This window comes from Lissotriton helveticus, chromosome 12 (assembly GCF_964261635.1).
Source record: "Lissotriton helveticus chromosome 12, aLisHel1.1, whole genome shotgun sequence".
Lineage (NCBI taxonomy): Eukaryota > Metazoa > Chordata > Amphibia > Caudata > Salamandridae > Lissotriton > Lissotriton helveticus.
The window spans coordinates 278444153-278465540 of NC_136073.1; the positions used below are offsets into that span (position 1 = coordinate 278444153).

At 48.2% G+C, this 21388-nt stretch overlaps 1 protein-coding gene across 3 annotated transcripts in view; it reads left to right on the forward strand.

The window, feature by feature from the left end:
* Nucleotides 1–728, forward strand: part of KARS1 (lysyl-tRNA synthetase 1) — a 70139-nt gene extending 69411 nt beyond the window's left edge. For all 3 annotated transcript variants that reach the window (XM_078670132.1, XM_078670129.1, XM_078670131.1), the window contains one exon: nucleotides 465–728. In XM_078670132.1, the coding sequence (XP_078526258.1) occupies nucleotides 465–551 (87 nt within the window). In that variant the 3' untranslated portion in view covers nucleotides 552–728. The remainder of the gene's footprint in view (nucleotides 1–464) is intronic.
* Nucleotides 729–21388: the final 20660 nt, after the last annotated feature.

Sequence of the window (21388 nt, forward strand, 5' to 3'; positions counted from 1 at the left end):
CTGGTCACTTATCTCAATTCGAAACGTGAAGGAGCTGGGTTGTGTGCTGTATGCATCAAAAATGCATACTTTGACCTGACTATAGCATATATATATATATATATATATATATATATATATATATATATATATATATATATATATATATATATATATATATATATATATATATATATATATATATATATATATATAATGTTGGGGCGGACACTGGTCTGCATTATCTATGGAACAATAAATTCTATCATGCAATGTTGAGCCCGCTTACCTGGATTTTTGGGAGTGTGTGCCTGTTCGTGGTCCGGACCTGTGGTTTATCCACTCCTAACAATTGGATATATACATATATTTTCTTTCTTGTGGATGCATAACTTCAAGGAATATTATTGAAATTTTGCTCTCAATGCGTTTATTTCAGACATGCCTGGAAATAAACATCACAGTTTTTTATTTATCTTTTCTAGGAAGTGCTACTGTTTCCTGCCATGAAACCTGAAGATAATAAAAAGGAGGTGGTGCCAGACACAATCCCTGAAGGCAGCTCTGTATGAAGACGTATTACATGGCTGTTTGCCTGGTATCATGACTATTTTTAAATCTGTCCCGTCTGAAGAAGAGGATATGCACTTCTTAGCTGCTTTACCGTTTCAGTGCGATTGTCCTTACACTGTGGAGGGAAATGTCTATTCTTTATACTTGTGATCAACAAATAAATTATATGAATCTTTTCTGGACAAATTTATTGAGCATGGTGTGGACCAAGTTGACTCTAAGTGGGTGTATGAATGAAGAACTTATAAAGTATGAAATATGATAGAGCCCTGGAACATGCAGCTGTTTGCACTTCAATGTAGAAACTCATTACCATCTGAGATGGTCCTTCCAAGCTTCAGTAGGAAACTACAAGATCATTGCTTTTTCAAGTCTTGCCTTGTCGCTAAAGATAATCATCAAAGATAACAGCTGTGAAGTTTTGCTGTAGATGAGTCCAATTTTTGCCCCAAGGTGATCAAGTCACTTTGTCTATACTTGTACAGGCCAAGGGCTGTTCAGCTGTGTAGATCTGTTAGTCAAGCAGTGTCCATTTTTCTGTCTTTTTTTTTTCCAACAGAACGGATATTTACCAAAAAATTTAGAGTGCCTACAAGTTGATCTAATACCCACCTTGAATTGTCTGTCCTCTGAGAGACCTGCACACTATCGCCGTAGTCATCAGAAAAGACATCTTCCTCAATCCAGTTGTCCCACTTTGACCAAAAGGCTGGGTTTGGTACATATTTAAGAACTGTACTCGTGTTTTTTAAATCTGTGATAATTTGAAGTGGAAGGTGGATCCATCAAGCTTGCATGTACTGTGGTGGAGTGACTGAACGCTGACTACGTGGGAACATTCTGCGCTGTCGGCTCTGCGGCTGGCATTGTGGCAAGGGGGGGCCTCGCGATCTGGCTCTGTCTGGCTGGACCACCCCACCCACCTCTGAATCCTGAAATATCCTACTGGGTTCCCACATGACTGGTAAGCCTGGTTGCCCCCAGTGACTACAGCGACTACGTGCCTCCCTGCCCGCAGCTTGGGTGTGTGGCTGGCGGAGGGGGAGGAGTGCGGGTACCTGGGGCCTGCTAAGGAAGGGTGGCGGCGCCTCTGGTGGATGAGGCCCAGACTGCTGCTGTGTGAAGGTGCTTGATGGTACCCTGCAACTTTTAGTGGGCAGTCACTCCCTGGCCATCTTGTGCCTCTCTCTCCTCTTCCGGTGCATCCCTCCTTTGCCTACTTTGCATACTTGCCTTTTGGAGTCCCGCTGTTTTACGGCTGCGATGTGGCAGGTCCTGCACTAAAACTGCTCTTGCTTGCTCCTTGCCCTCGCCGTGGGCCCCTGGCTGTGGAGGATGGGACGGGGAAGGTACTGCCGCAAACCCCAACTCCCTCCCAAATTAAGATGGACCAGTATATGGTCCCACGGACCGCCACCCATGAGCATGAGGAGAGCTCGGTTGGGCTGATGTCTGACTCGTGGAGGCAAGGGGCGGCAGATTTGACTGTGATACTTCAAGCCAAACCGGACTCTCGAGACGGCGTAGAATCTAAAGTGGATGTTCTGCAAGTCGTCCCCTCCTTGATGCCCGAAGATCTGCCTAAAGTGGACAGAACCATGGAGGTCAAGAGATGACTCTCCATGGCCAAGGATGAAATGTTGCCTCTCAAAAGCTAGATGTCCAGGTTGTCCGCCTTTGTGTCCTCCCTGACGGAGTGGGCAGAAGTAGCCGAAAATGTATCCTGCGTAATATGTTGGCCTGCCATAATCAGTGGAACAGAGGGTACTGGCCAAGGTGCTTGAGGATTGGTTCAAAACATGGATGCCTGAGAACAAGCTGTTCCCATTTTTATTTATCGAACAGGCCCACCGTTCCTTGGTATAGAGGCCCCGCCTGTGGCTTCTCCGTGGCCAGTAATCCTGCGGATGCTGAATTTTAAACGCTGCGAAGGGATACTACAAGAGACCCACAACCAACCTGGCTTGCAGTATGACAATGCAAGGATTCTTCTATTCCCAGATTATACAAAGTTGGTGCAGCGGCGCTCCTTTGCCAAAGTCAAGCAGAATCTCTGAGCTTTTGGCTTGCGCTAAATGCCACTATTTCCCACCCGCCCCAAGGTCTTTTTACAGTCTTGTACCTTTTCAACATGCATGACCAGGAATAGGAGTTGACGGCCAAGGGAAGGTTGCTGAGGAGCCCCCGACTCGAGCGCATCCACTTGAAGCCTGCGACGGAGCACGCTCGGTCACTTTCTTACTGTCGGCGGAGGGGGGGGGGGGCGCTCCCGATATTGGTGCGAAGGATTCTTGCCCGGCTCAAGAGGCCCCTGCCATTGACCCGGCTTCATTGAGTGATGATGAGAACCTCTGATACTCTTGGTTTTCTGCCCTATGGGGTGGGCCTGGACTCGTCATCACATCTCAGATTTTCAGTCCGCCCTGACTCTAATGCCCTTTTTTGAGACTTTAATGTGGTTTATGAAAGGTGGGCTGTGTTAAGACTGTGTGAGGTTATTGGGTGATCTTATTTCCCTCCTTTCTCCTGTTCGGGCCCTTAACCTGCATTGTTCTCACTTCTAAGCATCATCCTAGTGGGTGCCAGGGGTAAATTGACTATAGTATATCAAGCTGTCCGGCGTTGGGTCCTGCTCTATGGGCGCCAGTGAACCACAGTAGTTACTACTCCCCCTTTAGTTAGAGGATTGGGGACTGTTAGGGCAACAGATGCTGACTGGGGTGCAGTGTGGGGAGGGGGAATGTTGGGGGTGAGTAGTTTGTTTGGGCTCTTGAGCCTAGTTTACTTGTGTGAATGTTTTGTACTGGCTAGTTTGAATCGACACAGCACAAATGGTCACATGGATCCCCTGTTCACTACTGCCGGGTTGGGTTGCTCATCTTGGGTCATAGTCGTCCCCACGTTAACAGTACCCTCCTGGAATGTGATAACCTCTTGGATCACTTAAAGCGGTCTGCGGATTTGAGATGCATTAAGCGCGACAGGCTGGCGGTCGTTCTCTTGCTGGAGACCCATCTCTTGGGAACTAACTACCCATTTTTGGGACGGTTCGGTTATGATCGGGTGTATCACTCAGGTTTTACATGTGGCTCTAGAGGAGTTTCCATATTGCTATTCAAATCATTTCCCCTGGCTGTTACAGCACACCATACTGATACTCGGGGCTGCTAAGTGAGCGTTGATGGCTGATTGGAAGCATAGCATTATAATTGTATCTCCTTTTGTGTCCTGTAACCTCTGCTGCAGCCTTCTCTGCAGTCACTGAGAACCTTCACCCTGACTCTCCCTCAGGGCGTTGCGATGATCGGGGGGACTTTAACGCACTTCCAGACCCGGTCCTGGACACCTTCTCCGCGGGTACCCAACAAGGTGCTCCCATGCGGCTCACTTGTCCTCTTGGGCTGATTTGCTGGGCTTTTGTGACGTCTGGCGCTCTTGGCATCCCACTCGGAGGGCTTACAACCATCAATCTGTTGTACGTGCTGCAGACTCCCGCATAGACCTGATGTGGTTACGGCTGTAGGTCTTCTCTCTGTCCAATCCGTGTGCATACTTCCGCGTGGCATTTCTGATCATGCCCTGTTGTTGTCATGGGGATCCCAAACCAATTTCTTGCGGCTGAGCTGGAGATTGAATGCATGGTACTTGCAGAACCCGGAGTGTGAGACCTTTCTCGAGGAGGAATTACCTCAGTTCTTCAAGCTGATTCTTGGCTCAGTGTCTTCAGCAGTAATGATATTGGCGGCTAGCAAGCCATCCTTAAGAGGCCGCTTTAAGGGCTATGTTCCGAAGGCTGAGGCGATTGGCCCTGGTACGCCTGACCGAACTTGAGACTCCGATTTTGAGTATGGAGGTGATACTTCGCCGCCAAGAAACCGAGCATTCTCATCATCTTTTTTGCCAGTACCCGCACTGAACTGCAGCAGGTTTCCTTGGCAGAGGCACGGCAGTGTTGGAGAGCCTCCACCCAGAGGGTATGTGCCTCTGGGGATAAAGGTGGTGAATTATTGTACTGGCTGGCCACCTACAGTATTTCCGACCAAGTGGTCCTGGTGATTCGAGACTCCCGGGACTGTCTCTGTGAAGACCTGCCAGCAATCGCCCAAACCTTTGCTGATTTTTACAAAGGGTTATTTATACTCCCGGTGTTCCCTGCCGCCGGTGGAGCTCTAGACACCATACCGCTGCCGACTGTACCCAGTGCCTTAGCCCAGGAACTGGATCAATCTTTGATGCTTGAGGTGAGTGCCGTGGTATCTGGGTTGCAGGCCAGGAAAATTAAATGGTCAGCCTGGACGTGTATCCTATTGAATATTACAGAGCTTCTGTGAGATCCTTTGTCCCCACCTTTTAAACCTCTACATGGCCGCCTTGTGGCAAGGGTCCTTTCTGCCGGAATTGGGTTGTGCCACCATCGTTGTCCTGTCCTAGCAAGGCCTCCCGAGGGACCAGTGTTGCACCTACTGCCCTATCTCTCTGATCAACGCTGACATTAAGATTTATGCAAAAGTGTTGGCTGAGCCACTGGGTCCGGCTTTACCTCACCTTGTCCACCCGGATGAATGTGGATTGATGCCGGGCTTTAGCACACGTCACTGAATACATCTTGCTGTCCCGGCCGCTGGAGTTTTGTCACTCAGGCCCTTTTGCTAGTCTATTTCACAAAGGCATTTGACACTGTGTCATGGGCCTTTATGGATGGAGTTCTTTGTCGCGCTGGGGTGGAGGGGGGGTTCAGTTGGATGGTTCGGCTCCACTACCACTTCCCGACTGCCCAGGTCCAGGTGAACGGAATCTTATCTCCAACCTTTCCCATTGAACTGGGCAAGCACCGCCGGTGCCCTCTGTCCCCACTGCTTTTTATGTTGGCAATAGAGCCTCTGGCACAGCTCTTGCGCTGCGATGTTTAGATCTCAGGGTGGTGCTGGAGGCTAGATTTGCAGACTGTGTGGCATTGTATGCGGATGATGTGCTCCTGTTCCTGAGGGATCCATAGCGTACGGGCCGGCTGCCTAACACTTCTTCGGCTGTATGGTGAGGGATCTGGGCTCCAGGTCAATGAGGGCAAGTCCTGCTTAGTGGAGGGGAGGGGGGACGCCCTAGGGTGAGTCTGGTGCCCCAACATTCCTATTTGACATAACTCATTTAAATATTATGGGGTGCACGTTTCTCTCATGCCTGACCTGGGCCCTCAACTTCCGGGGACTGAATTGGTGGCTTGAGCAGGACCTCAGCCAGTGGGCCAAAGTGCCTCTGAATCCCATAGGGCGCACAGCCCTGTTCAAAATGATATTTTTCCTGCGCTATCTGTATGTGTTGGGCAGCTATCCCCATCACATTCCCTGCAAATGGTTTCACTCGAGACCACTAAAATTACCAGCTTTGTGTGGGCTGGGAGTCGGCACATGGTGGCATTCTTTTCGTTGTGTAAACCCCCTTTTCGATGGCGGCCTGGATTTATCGTACCTGTACTACCTTGCATTTCACAAGGTACAGATTGGTTCACCGGGGGTGAGGTGATCCAGCATATCGGCTGGACATATGCTCACTGGGCATAGACTGGGTGCTCTACCTCCTCTATGGGGCTTGATCACACAATATGTAGCCATCCTGCACATGTGTTTCCCTTAGATGCTGGAGGGCGGCTCTTCGTCTGACATTGGACTGGTGCGCACAGGGTCAAGGCTGATTTGCATAATGGCCATGTCTGACCTGGGGTGGTGTGAGTGCAAAAAAACGATGGATTTAGGCCCAGATCCTTGTACTGGGGTGAATGTATGACATTGTTCTACATTCTTTCCATCAACTGTGTTTTTTGCAATTTCACCCCGAGTGGGCTGGGGATGCTCAGACGTGAGTCCCAGGCTCTCCACACCACTGGAGTCAAGCTATCCAGGATGATGAAGGCTGATAGCCAGAAACCGGTCCTTGGATGCTTGATTCCGGTCTGGGAAAGACATGGCTTGGTAGTTCGGACTGGACTGTTCCCATGAGGTACAGGGTCAGAGCTGATTTGCATATAGCCAGTGTCTAACCCAGGGTGGTGTGGAGTGCAAAAAAACGATGGATTTAGGCCCAGATCCTTGTACTGGGGTGAATGTATGACATTGTTCTACATTCTTTCCATCAACTGTGTTTTTTGTACTTGTATGTAGATCACAAATCGTACAGTGCTAGGATGTGGTTTGCTGCAAAACTTTCAATAAAGTTGGTTATGAAATTCTTATTCTTTGTATAATCTGTGATAATATAAGGAGTAGTTTCTGTCCTGTAACTCCAGTTCTGTAGTAGGGGTATCTGTTAGTCATAATCTAGTGAATAGTACCGCCCATGTGCGTGGACCCCGGAGCAATCAAAAATAATCTCTTACAGTGTCGAAAAATGCAGAACTGCACAGACACTTAAGAGAGAATTTAAAGACAGATAATGCAGCCTAATAAGGCTACACTGTCCAGTACTTCAACTAGAAATTCCACCACAAAAATCCACAAAACAGCAAAGCCTGTACAGATTTCCTTTGCTTTACAGCAAAATCCCTCAGGAATGATAGAGAGAAGAACCTGGACAGACAAGCCCCATAGGCTGCCATTATGTGGCTCAGAACAGGATACTGTGCCTTTAAGAGAACTTTCCTGAACTTCACAGTACCCCAGAATGCCCTGCAGGTCCCAGTTACTTTCAGTTCTTTTTGAAGGCGTAACACGCCAGACCTGTAGCATTCCTTACATGAAAAACTCTCTCCACAGGGGAGGAGGGCGGGCGCTTATGACTATAACAGAGATACCCCTACTACAGAACTGGAGTTACAGGACAGAAACTACTCCTTCTGTAGTAGGGGATCTCTGTGTATAGTCCTAATCTAGTGAATAGAATGGCAAGCCCATCCCCACACCAAGCGGCGGTGGAGAAAGAAGAAATAACGCCACTATTGTGCGAACAGATTCCGCAGCGAAGCCTGCCCAACCTGAGCGTCTGCCCTGGCATCAGCGTCCAGGCAGTAATGCTTAGCAAAGGTATGGACCGACTTCCAAGTGGCTGCCTTGCAGATCTCTGCAATGGGAACATTACGAAGCAACGCTGTCGTGGCAGCTTTGCCCCTGGTGGAATGAGCCTTAGGTTAGCCCCCTAAGGTCTTATTAGCTTTGTAGTAACACAATTGTATGCAGGACACAATCCACCTCGAGATGGACTGCTTAGAGGTAGCAAGACCCGTCCTGACTGATCCATAATTGATGAACAATTGGTCTGACCTACGAATATCTTTGGTTTTATCCAGATAAAATTTCAGCACCCTCCTAACATCCAGGGAATGCAAAGACCTTACGCTGGAGATGAAGGATTCTGAAAGAACGTAGGTAAAGTTATAGTCTGGTTGATATGAAAATCAGAAATAACCTTGGGAAGAAACTTAGGGTGAGTACGCATAACAACCTTAGCAGCATGAAATACAGTATAAGGTTCTTGGCAACACAACGCCTGAATTTCACTCACCCTGCGGGCCGATGTAATGGCCCCGAGGAACGCCGCCTTCCAGGACAGGTGCTGCAACGAAGCCTTATGAATAGGGTCAAAAGGCTCCTTCATCAACCTGGACAGCACCACATTCAAGTCCCATGAATGCGACGGAAGCCTGACAGGAGGGAACACTTTCTTCAAGCCTTCCAGAAAATCTTTGATCACAGGGATCTGGAAGAAGGAAGTCTGTGAAGGGCATTTCCTGTAGGCAGTCAAAGCAGCCAGATGAACCTTAATGGAATGGACATTAAGGCCAGACTGCGCCAGATGTAGCAGATATGGAAGGATGACATCCTCCTTGCATGTCGTAGGGTCATAGGTCTTAGACTTGCACCAGATGCAAAACCTCTTCCACTTGTAAGCATAGGAAGTCCTAGTGGAAGGTCGCTTAGCCTCCTTCAGTATGTCCATACAATCCTCTGGGAGATTCAGATGGCCATATTGCACTATTTCAGGAGCCATGCCGCCAAACTCAAAGACAAGAGGTTGGGGTGCACCATCCGCCCCCCGAACTTCGTGAGAAGGTCCGGCCTGCGGTATAGCTTCATGTGAGGAAGGAGAGACCGGTGAAGCAGGTCCGTGAACCACCACTGTCTGGGCCATTCCGGGGCAATCAGAATCATCCTCGCCCTGGATTGGGACAGCTTGATGAGAACCGTCGGGATCAGGGGAATGGGCGGAAAAGCGTACAAAAAGCTGTTCGACCAGTTGATCCATAACGCGTTCCCCAGCGTCCCCGGCTGGTAGTACCTGGAGGCGAAGTCTCGGCATTTGCTGTTTTCGACGGTGGCGAACAGATCTACGTCTGGAGTTCCCCACCTTGCGAAGACTTCTCCTAGTACTTCGTCGTTTATGACCCATTCTTGGTTTTCCTGAATCAGTCTGCTCAGTTCGTCTGCCTGAACATTCTGCACACCTGGCAGATGGGTGGCCGTTATCGACAGTCCTCGGGCCAGAAGCCAGTGCCAGATCGCCTGCGCCTCCTGCGACAGAGTGCGGGATCTCGAGCCCCCCTGCTTGTTGAGGTAATACATCGTTGTCGTGTTGTCCGTCTGTACAAGCAGAGAGTTGGTCTGAAAGGACGGATGAAAGGCCTTCAGTGCCAAGTGAACAGCTCGGAGTTCCAGGAAATTGATGTGGTACGTGGACTCCGTCAAGGACCACGTCCCTTGAATCTGTAGGTCTCCGGAGTGCGCTCCCCAGCCCTGGAGAGAAGCATCCGTCACGATAGTCTGAGTGGGAATGTCCTTGTGGAAGGGAACCCCTCTGAGGAGATTCTCCACTGAACACCACCACTTCAGAGACTGAAGAGCATGTAGAGACAGTCGTATTTTGTCGTCCCAAGATCCTCTCCTCTGGTTCCACTGATCCTCTAAGCACTCTTGCAGCGGTCTCATGTGCAGCCGCGCATGTGGTGTCAGGAAGATACAAGAGGCCATCGATCCCAGTAGAGAAGACACCGTCCTCACTGTCGTAGATGGAGTGGACATGAGAGCCCGAGCCTTCCGAAGGAGTGATAAACGTCGCTCTTCCGAAGGAGACACGCTTGCTGACAGCGTATTGATGGAGGCTCCCAAGTACTGGATGCACTGGACCGGAGTCGGGACAGACTTGGACATGTTGATGTGCAACCCCAGCCTGTTCAATAGAACGCACGTCTTCTGGAAGTGTGCTTGAGCTTCCGAGAAGGAGGCCTTGATCAACCAATCGTCCAGGTACGGGTAGACAAACACCTTGTTCTTCCTCAGGTGTGCCGCTACCACTGCCATGCACTTCGAGAACGTCCTGGGCGCAGATTTCAGCCCGAACGGAAATACCTTGTACTGATAGTGATTGGTGCCGACTTGAAATCGCAGGAACTTCCTGTGTTTGCATGCAATGGGCACATGGAAGTATGCATCCTGTAGGTCTATGGCACATAGCCAGTCTCCCTGTTGCAACTGAGGATAGATCTGATGCAACGACAGCATGCAAAACTTTTCTCTGCGAATCCACTTGTTTGCCTGTCGCAAGTCCAGAATGGGCCTGAACTCGTTCTTGTCCTTCTTGCGGACCAGAAAGAACCGGGAGTACAGACCTCTTCCTCTTTGAGACAGAGGTACATCTTCTATCGCCCTTTTCCTTAACAGGATATCGGCCTCCGCCTGGAGCTCGCGCAGCTGATACTGCGAGCTGACCGGAGGAATCGATGGAGGAGGGCTGGTGAACCGAAGACTGTATCCATTGCAAACCATATTCAGCACCCACGTGTCCTGAGTAATTTTTCTCCACTCTGCCAGAAAAAATTGAACACTTCCCCCCACCGGAGCGGGTAACGGATGAAGGGGAAGTAACCGCTCGGGGTCGAGACCCGGTCGGGCCCTTGTCCGCGGTAGAGGACTGCTGTCCACCTCTACCCCTCTGGCGTTTCTGGAAGGGTCTCTGGAACTGCTGCTGTTGTTGCTGCTGCTGTTGTTGTCCCGAAGACTGTCCTCTTCCTTTCCCCTGCGAGCCGAACCGCCGTTGGAACTGGCGGTAGGGTTTCTTGTCTTTGGGCTTCTCCAAGCCCACAGCCGTCAGGGTTTCAGCCTCTGCCTTCATCCGGGCCATTTCGTCGTCTGCATGTTTCCCAAATAGCGTCTCACCGGAAAACGGCAGATTGGCCACCCGCTGTTGCGCCTCAGGCTTGAGTGACGTAAGCCTGAGCCAAGCATGGCGGCACTGGTTGATACCGTGGCAGTAGCCATGTGCGGCCAACAGGGAGATATCTGCAGCGGCGCTGATGGCCTGGTTCGAGACCAGCATCCCTTCCTTGACGATTTCCAGGAAGTCCTCCCTCCTGTCACGCGGGACAAGGTCCGCGAACTGTTCCATGGAATCCCACAGCGCACGGTCGTACCGCCCCAGCAACGCCGAATCACTAGAAGCCTTCATAGTAGTGGAAGAAGTCCCACACGCCTTCCTTCCAGCCGAATCAATCCAGCGGCTCTCTTTATCCGGGAGGACGGGGAGGTAGAATGTAACTTCCTGGCCGCCGTCACTATCACTGAATCCGGCACTGGGTCCATCCGTAGGAAGGCCGGGTCTGAGTCAGGCGCCCTGTACTTCTTCAGAAGTCTGGAGGGAGCGGCCTTCACCACTGCTGGCGTAAGAAACAGCTCTTCCGCAGGTTCGACCAGTCCTGGCACCAACGGCAGCAGAGGGTGAGACAGGTGCTTCTTGTGCAAAGTCTCGAATATCACGGACGTCGTAGGTGTAGGAGCCGTCACCGTGATACCCAACTTCGCAGCCCCCCTCAGGAGAACCTCCTGGAACGTACCGATGTCGTAGATCGGAGACACCCTAGTCTCCGGGGAGTCCGATAAAGTAGGCGAATAGGAACGGGTCCTAGAGGATGCTGTACGGGACCTGGACCTATGCCTACTATGGCGATGTCGAGATCTAGTGGAGGACCTGTGTCTGCTCCTCAATCTTTCTCTCTGTCTGGAGCGCGACCTTGATCTCCTGGGCCTGGGACGTTCTGCCGGTTTCCCCGGGGCGGACGTCTTGGGCTTGGGCGGTTCCTTAGACTTAGGAGTCTTCTTGGGAGGGGTCGGAAGCCTGGGCAACGAGACCGACCTCGGTGGAATCGGTGGCGGCTTGTCAGGCACAGGGGTCCGTGGTCCTGTTGGAAGCGGAGGCAGCGGAGGTAACAGAGGAGGGGTTGGAGCCCTCGGAGGTAGACCTCTTGGCAACGGAGACGGAGGTGTAACAGACTTCTTTGGAGTATACACCTCCGAGTACACCGATCCCGGTGACCCGCCATCCTTCCCGGACTGAGGGGAGCCCCCCACAGTCCTAGACCTTGCATCACGATCCCTCGACGCCGAAGAACGGTGACCAGACGTCGAACGTAGGTCCCTCGACGTCGAGCGCCCCTTCGACGTCGACCGTCTTCTATGCTTCGGCGCCGAACGTCTGCCATGTCTCGACGTCGATCCGGACCATCTCGACGAGGATCCCTTGTGTCTCGACGGCGATCTCCTCGACGGCGACCTCGTCCGCCTCAACGGCGACCTCGACGGCGACCTCTTCCGCCTCGACGGCGACTTCTTCTGCCTCGACGGCGAACTCTTCCGCCCCGATGGCGACCTCTTCCGTTTCAACGGCGGCCTCGACGACGAGGATCCCCTCGACGACGATAGTGTCCTGTCCGTCGATGGCGATCGGCGGTGTTGCCTCGGCGGCGAGCGCCGACGCCGATCACTCGACGTCGACGACGACGATGAAATCGTCACGGGGTTCGACGGCGGCCTGTGCAAGTACGTCGACGGCCGACGTTTCCTCGACCCAGAGCCCTGGGGAGACGGGGAGCTGGCCTTGGACCTCCCTCTCGACGTCGTGGTGGGTGCCACCGACCCAGACAGAGAATGGGGGCGTTTGCTGGACTTCCTGCCCCTGGGGAGTCCCCCAGAGGCCTCAGCATGGGCAGATGAAGCCCCTCCAGACCCACCTTGCGCCTTCAGCCTTCTTTCCTCGAGGCCCTGAAGCCTGATCTTCATTCTGTCCTTCAGGGTCCTGCCAGAGAAGCCTTGACAGATCTCACACTCCTCTGGGATGTGGGAAGAGGGAAGGCAGAGGATACACACCTCATGGGGGTCTGATTTGGCCTTCTTCCTGGAGCACTCCGGGAATTTGTCAAATAATGCAGGCATATTTGACATCAAAAGGGTGCAAAAAACCAAGAAGAAAGGCACAAAAGTACTTAGAAAGTACCCAAATCGAATTTAAAGTGAAAAAACACCAACAAACCCTTGAAAAGGGAGAGCTCAATGCTCCAGGGTCCTGCTTGCAGGAGCCGGAAAAAAGAACTGAAAGTAACTGGGACCTGCAGGGCATTCTGGGATACTGTGAAGTTCTGGAAAGTTCTCTTAAAGGCACAGTATCCTGTTCTGAGCCACATAATGGCAGCCTATGGGGCCTGTCTGTCCAGGTTCTTCTCTCTATCATTCCTGAGGGATTTTGCTGTAAAGCAAGGGAAATCTGTACAGGCTTTGCTGTTTTGTGGATTTTTGTGGTGGAATTTCTAGTTGAAGTACTGGACAGTGTAGCCTTATTAGGCTGCATTATCTGTCTTTAAATTCTCTCTTAAGTGTCTGTGCAGTTCTGCATTTTTCGACACTGTAAAAGAATATTTTTGATTGCTCCGGGGTCCACGCACATGGGCGGGACTATTCACTAGATTATGACTATACACAGAGATCCCCTACTACAGAACTGTAGCTAACCATTCGTGCATCAGGAGGACAGGCTCAATTACTGTTCCGTGACTATGTTTTTGTAGCAAGTTATTTTCTTGAGCATCCTAGAAGGGAACCAAATATTTCTCTTCAGAGATTATACTTTTCTGTGAGCTTTAGTTTTGGTCCGGAGATATTGAAGCCATTAACATTATCGTTAGGGTGCTGCTTGTAGAGCCATACAACCCTGTACGTCATTAGGGTGTTTAATTTCTTTTAATGAAACCGTAATAGCTGATCTTCGCCTTTAATAATCATTCCCAGCATAAAAACTTTTGACGTGAGCTATTTTTATGACGTTATTGGTGGTTGGGTGTTTCCTCCTACAGACTGATATATGCACTTAAAGAATTTTGTCTTTCTAAAAACATGGTTGCTAATATCCTATTATGATTGTAAAGCTCACACTATGGGAAGCATTCAAACACATTTTCAAACATGTTAATTGGTTCAAACATAATAATTATTATACCCCGAATTCTATTATTGAGTATGAGCGAGAAACGAATTTGATAAGCGAGAAGAAATGCACACGTCTACATCATGTTATTGATTTCAGACCAGAATCGGAAGTAGTTAGAACTTTCAGGTTTCCCATTGCTTCTTACAGTGCACTCCTAATCCACCCTGCTTGCCTATAATTAGCACTGATATGTTATTATTGAAGTAGACACCCGTATTCAAAAACCAGGTCTCCACGTTACTTTTGTTAGATGCGTGTGAAGGATTGAAATTATACTCAATCAGGAAGACAATCCTATGCTAGCTTGTCTCTATTCCACCTAGAGCTCAGGTTTATTCGTTTTGGGATAGGAGGGAAAAGGGAGTGACCTAAATGCGGCACAAAGTTTTAAGTAAAATACGTTTGGGAGAGCCTTGGCTGGTAATTCTGAGGCTACAACATATCTTTGATGTTGTAGGAGTTCCTAATTATATTATTTTGTGGGAAAGTGTGTGTGGCTCTAAAAAGTGGCATGAGGGTGGGAGGTCTGGAGCTTCTCGTTCTTGTACAGGTTAAAAGCTTCATAACACCCTTTATTAATGCCTGGTACACCTTCATATGCCTCCCTATAGCCAATCCATTAAATTATAAACTATTAGATTCTTCCCATCAGCACTCGGATACTTCTTGTGCCTGTTTGATGGCACCAGAACTGGTTGACTTTTGGAATAAAAGACTGTTAAGTTTCCCCAACTAGCCACCACCATAGCCTTTCTATCCAGCCTTGCTGAGCCAGTGGAAAGATGGGAGCGAAAAGAAAGGGAAGATGGGCTATTAATTTCCAAGTATTTGTCCTGGAGGTGTTGAGCCACAGGTCGTAGGCCAGCGGCTGCTTTGGACCTGAGAATGTAGGAACCTACGCCACTATGTATGATGAGGCACAGCTGCAAAATTCCCTCCTGGAAGAGCAAAGCAGGCATGGATCTGCAATACTATGCTTAGCACAATCCATAAATCTTGTGTTTGTCTCCTACAGCTGAAATAAAGCTTAGCATCAGTAGGTGCCAGCAATTGCAACTATAATGATAATTATTAAAGGGCCTCCTTTCTCGCTAGATCTCTATAAGCTTCTTGCAAATAGCATAGGGAGAAATTCCAACATAGTTTTAAAATGTTGGACTAGAGTAGGCTTGCAGTTCACGTCAAGGTTGCTGTTGAGAACGTAATGCATTAATTGTCATGTCATCAGGCAAGTGCGTATGTCGGGCAGTTTCAGGCTTTTAAAATGAAACCTCAGGAAGACTGAAATGAAATTGTGGCACTCAAAATATGTTTTCTCCTCATTTGGGGAAACATAGTACTTAGACATGCCCCTATCTGCAAACTTGATGGATACTTAGTCCAGCAAGTATACACTCCAGCATGTAGCCCAGCAGGCTGGATTACGGAAACATTCTACGCCGGAATCTCCAAACAACTCCTACACAGACTCCAGATCATCCGGAACGCAACCTCAAGACTCGTGCTCTACCTCCCATGTCACACCCACATCACAGCACACCTCAGGAAGCTTCATTGGCTCCCCATTCACAAGTGCAGCCAATTCAAACTTCTCACGCAAAAACCCTACACAGTACTTGACCAGAATACCTGAACAGCCGTATACACTTTCACCAACACACCAGACACCCACTCTCCGCTTCGCTATCGCTCTGCAAAAACAAAACTGATTACCAGTGGCAGAGATTAATTCAAGCATTTTATCCATCACGTTTTATATACTTGAGTATGTCACCCTAAGTGGGACTGGTATGCCCAAACTTGAGTCTCATGCACACTGTATCCCTGGAACCAAGCTAGACCGGTCTGATTAGTCCATAACAAAGGCGAAACTGGTCCTGGCTTGCTTGTGTTCGCGTTCAAGGAGGACCTGCCTGGGCAGCTTTGCCTGGACTGTGCCCATTGGAGCAGGGCCTAGACTGATGTGGACATAGCTGGGTCCAAACTGAGGTGGCATGATGTGCAAAATAACAATGGATTAGGATATGGCCCCAGGAATTACCAGTGTCTGAAATAAATGATAGCATTCCATCCATCACTTTTTGTATACTTGAGGAACAATATCTAAGCAGAATTTTGAGTATCATGTCGCAGTCCACTATGGGTTACCTTAAGATGAATGGGATGACATTTGGGTGACTGGAATTTCGTGGTGAGTTTCACAATTTCCACTCCAAGTTTCCTATACCAAAGGAATTATTGGCAATTTGGGAGGTGAATGAAAAGTTGTATATTGATGAGAATAGATTTAATGCCATCAGAAAGTTTGAGAATTAGGATTTTGGGAGTCTATTCGAGGGTATCTTGGGGTGGTTATGACCAAAGGAAATTCAAGGAGATGTACTAGTTGCTAGGATAGATAAAGAAGTAGAGAAAATGGAAATAGAATGTGACAATTCCAAAGTGTCTCCGGTAATGCTCAGACCACTGCTATGTCCTATAAGTTGTCCCAGCATACATTTGCAAAGAACAGGAGTTGATACTGTGGGACCCATACTGGAGGATGATGGATATGCAAAATATTTAATAGTGATGGCTGGTGATTCCTCTAAATGGCCAGAGGTGGAAGTGGTAAGTAGGGTGGATGCTGAAGCGGTGACCAAATTAATGGACAACACATGTATTTTTTTTAGAAAGGGATGCCCAAGTGCATCATAAGCGATAATAGATCACAATTTTAGTCATATTGTGTGCAAAAGTTATTGAAATGATATGAGATAATGCATTGAACCACTTCTGTTCTGTACAGTGAAGGGATTCAATAGAGTATCCAAGGGAATGATACCGTTGGAAAAAAATAATGCATTGAAGTGGCAAGTGGGGGTACAGAAAATTATTGTACAGGATCACTCCTAGTGTTCTCCCTGCTTTTAGCCCATTTGTACTCATGAAATCCATGACCTGTATTTAGGATCATCTAGGGTGAGTGCCTAAATCAACCAACAGGTGTACAACGGAGTAGATATGATGCTAGACACAGTGACTGGAGCTTATCTAGAAGTAGGACAGTGGACCAGGCTTAACCCCTTCGCTGCTAGGCCTTTTCCCCTCCTGTGCTGAGGCTTTTTTTGGCGTTTTGGAGTAGTGCGCGCTTAGGCCCTTGTAACTTTTTGACCACATAAGGTATCCACGCCAAATTTGCGTCCTTTTCTTCCAACATCATGTGGATTCTAAAGGCGCCCAGGGTTTGTGGATTCCCTTGGAGGGGTCCCAGAAATTAACCAAAATATAGTGATTTTTTTTGTTTTTTTCAGAAAAATGGGAAAAACGGGCTGCAAATGAAAGCCTCTGGGGTTTTCCCTGAAAATGGTATCACAAAAGGGTTTGTGGGGCTGAAATCTCCATTTTCTCAGCTTTCAGGGAATGACAGTCTTTTGTCAGAGAACCGAAATTTTTCACTCAGTTTTGGCATGTTTCTGGGACATAGTCTATTTTTGCTATTTTTAGAGCTTTCCACCTCCGTCCAGTTAATGGTAGAAATGAGTTTGAAAGCAATAATGGATCCTGGAAAGCTTTACATTTTCGAAAAGTAGACAAAATTCCGAATTCGGAAAGGGGTCATTTGTCTTAATCCATGAACGTTTCGTTATAGAAACTAACAGTTAGATATTGGAATAATTGAAAATTTGTTGAAAAAAACAGCCTTTTGTCTCAACGTTTTCACCTATAACTTTTTCTAATTTTGACAGCTCTTGGAAAGCAATATACCGTTACATCCGTTAGACCTTCCTGGTTGTGGGGATATATAGGACTTCTAGTTTCACCAAGAACCCGACGAACCCAGATTCAAAAACTGAGCAGCAACTTGCAATGGTATTTTTTCATTTACTGGGTATAGTGTACTTTGTCTTGGAAAATGTATACATGGAATAATCTGTATGAAAGACACCTATGTATTTATGAATTGGGTACAAATTATAGAGTTCAGAAACAGTATGTAATTGCACATTTTCAAACTTGGGAATACTCATACTAGCATGAGAATTATTGGTCATTTTTCATAAAGATTTTTTTTTTACACAATGTCTTTCATTCAAAGGGAGAAATGCACGAAAGCTCAATTGGTAATAACAGTTGATTTACAAATCTGAATTACCCCAAGTGTCCCGATAAAAACGGTACCTCACTTGTGTGGGTCGGCCTTGTGCCTGCGACAGGAAAATGCAACGTGGTCACACCTAAATTTTGCAGTTACAAATTGACCCTTTTTTGGCAAAGTGCCTACCTGTAGTTTTTGCACCCTAGCTCTGCCGGCACCTAGGGAAACCTAGCAAACCTATACATTTTTGAAAAGTAGACACCCAGGGGAATTCAGGATGGGATGACTCGACTGCCTACCACCAGGTTTTGTTACCCAGAATTCCTTGCAAAGCTAAGATTTTGACAAAAAAAACACATTTTCCTCACATTTCTGTGGTGGAAAGTTCTGGAATCTGCGTGGATCAACAAATTTCCACCCACCCAGCATGCCCCCAGGTCTCCCTAAAAAAATGGTACCTCACTTGTGTGGGTCGGCCTTGTGCCTACGACAGGAAACGGCACAAAATGCAACGTGGTCGCACCTCAATTTCCCAGTGAAATCTTAAGCTCTTTGGACAAAGAGACTACCTTTTGTTTTTGAGCCGTAGCTCTGCCAGCACATAGGGAAACCTAGCAAACCTATACATTTTTGAAAACTAGACACCCAGGGGAATTCAGGATGGGGTGACTCGTCTGCCTACCCCCAGGTTTTGTTACCCAGAATCCCTTGCAAACCTAAAAATGTGACAAAAAAACACATTTTCCTCACAGTTCTGTGGTGGAAAGTTCTGGAATCTGCGTGGATCAACAAATTTCCACCCACCCAGCGTGCCCCCAGGTCTCCCGAAAAAAATGGTACCTCACTTGCGTGGGTAGGCATAGTGGCTGCGACATGAAACAGCGCAAAACGCAGCTTGGTCGCACCTCAATTTCCCAGTGAAATTTAGCACGTTTCGGACAAAAAGACTACCTTTTGTTCTTGCGCCGTAGCTCTGCCAGCACCTAGGGAAACCTAGCCAACCTATACATTTTTGAAAACTAGACACCCAGGGCAATTCAGGATGGGGTGAGTCGTCTGCCTACCCCCAGGGTTTGTTACCCAGAATCCCTTGCAAACCTAAAAATGTGACAAAAAAAACACATTTTCCTCACATTTCTGTGGTGGAAAGTTCTGGAATCTGCGTGGATCAACAAATTTCCACCCACCCAGCGTGCCCCCAGGTCTCCCGAAACAAATGGTACCTCACTTGCGTGGGTAGGCATAGTGGCTGCGACATGAAACAGCGCAAAACGCAGCATGGTCGCACCTCAATTTCCCAGTGAAATTTAGCACTTTTCGGACAAAAAGACTACCTTTTGTTTTTGCACCGTAGCTCTGCCAGCACCTAGGGAAACCTAGCCAACCTATACATTTTTGAAAACTAGACACCCAGGGCAATTCAGGATGGGGTGACTCGTCTGCCTACCCCCAGGTTTTGTTACCCAGAATCCCTTGCAAACATAAAAATTTGATTAAAAAAACACATTTTCCTCACATTTCTGTGGTGGAAAGTTCTGGAATCTGCGTGGATCAACAAATTTACACCCACCCAGCGTGCCCCCAGGTCTCCTGAAAAAAATGGTACCTCACTTGCGTGGGTAGGCATAGTGGCTGCGACATGAAACAGCGCAAAACGCAGCATGGTCGCACCTCAATTTCCCAGTGAAATTTAGCACGTTTTGGACAAAAAGACTACCTTTTGTTTTTGCGCCGTAGCTCTGCCAGCACCTAGGGAAACCTAGCAAACTTATACATTTTTGAAAACTAGACACCCAGGGCAATTCAGGATGGGGTGAGTCGTCTGCCTACCCCCAGGGTTTGTTACCCAGAATCCCTTGCAAACCTAAAAATTTGACACAAAAAACACATTTTCCTCACATTTCTGTGGTGGAAAGTTCTGGAATCTGCGTGGATCAACAAATTTCCACCCACCCAGCGTGCCCCCAGGTCTCCCGAAAAAAATGGTACCTCACTTGCGTGGGTAGGCATAGTGGCTGCGACATGAAACCGCGCAAAACGCAGCATGGTCGCACCTCAATTTCCCAGTGAAATTTAGCACTTTTCGGACAAAAAGACTACCTTTTGTTTTTGCACCGTAGCTCTGCCAGCACCTAGGGAGACCTAGCAAACCTATAAATTTTTGAAAACTAGACACCCAGGGGAATTCAGGATGGCTTGACTCGTCTGCCTACCCCCAGGTTTTGTTACCCAGAATCCCTTGCAAACATAAATGTTTGACAAAAAAAACAAATTTTCCTCACATTGCTGTGGTGGAAAGTTCTGGAATCTGCGTGGATCAACAAATTTCCACCCACCCAGCGTGACCCCAGGTCTCCCAAAAAAATGGTACCTCACTTGCGTGGGTAGGCATAGTGGCTGCGACATGAAACAGCGCAAAACGCAGCATGGTCGCACCTCAATTTCCCAGTGAAATGTAGCACGCTTCGGACAAAAAGACTACCTTTTCTTTTTGCGCCGAAGCTCTGCCAGCATCTAGGGAAACCTAGCAAACCTATACATTTTTGAAAACTAGACACCCAGGGGAATTCAGGATGGGGTGACTCGTCTCCCTACCCCCAGGTTTTGTTACCCAGAATCCCTTGCAAACATAAAAATTTGACAAAAAATACACATTTCCCTCACATTTCTGTGGTGGAAAGTTCTGGAATCTGCGTGGATCCACAAAATTCCACCCACCCAGCGTGCCCCCAGGTCTCCTGAAAAAAATGGTACCTCACTTGCGTGGATAGACATAGTGGCTGCAACAGGAAACGGTTCAAATCGTACGGTGGTGAATTTACATTACCTTATTGCAAAACTACCTTGATTTTGGGGGGGGCATCTGAGTTTGTGGCCCGGGGCTCGGTGGTATTCTTTGGAAAGTAGCAAACCCAAACAGTTCTGAAAACTAGACACCCGGGGGAATCCAGGGAGGTATGGCATGCGTGGGTCCCCCAATGTTTTCTTACCAAGAACTCCTTGCAAACCTTAAAATTAGGTAAAAATAGCACTTTTCCAAACTTTTTGGCGTGGGATCGCCGTGCCGGCAAAAAAGTCCTACCACCCTGCGTTCCCCTTGTTCTCCCGAGTAAAAGGATACCTCACTTGTGTGGGTGCCCCAAAGCAGAACACCCCAAAAATGAATTTTGAAAAAAGTAGTTTTTAGTCCTATTTAAGTTTGACAAATTAAGCCCCCCAGCCTGAGTCACATGCCTTTGGCCCACCCACAGTGGGTGGTAGGACATTTGTTCCGGCAGCGAGATCCCACCCAAAAAAGTACGGAAAAGTGGGTTTTTTGACCAAAATTTCAGGTTTGCAGGGGTTTCTGGGTAGGAAAACATTGGGGGACCCACGCATGCCATACCTCCCTGGACTTCCCCGGGTGTCTAATTTTCAGAACTGTTTGGGTTTGGTAGTTTCCAAAGATGCCCGCCAAGCCCCGGGCCAAAAGCTCAGGTGACCCCCTCAAAAAATAAGATTATTTGGCTAAAGGTAATGTTT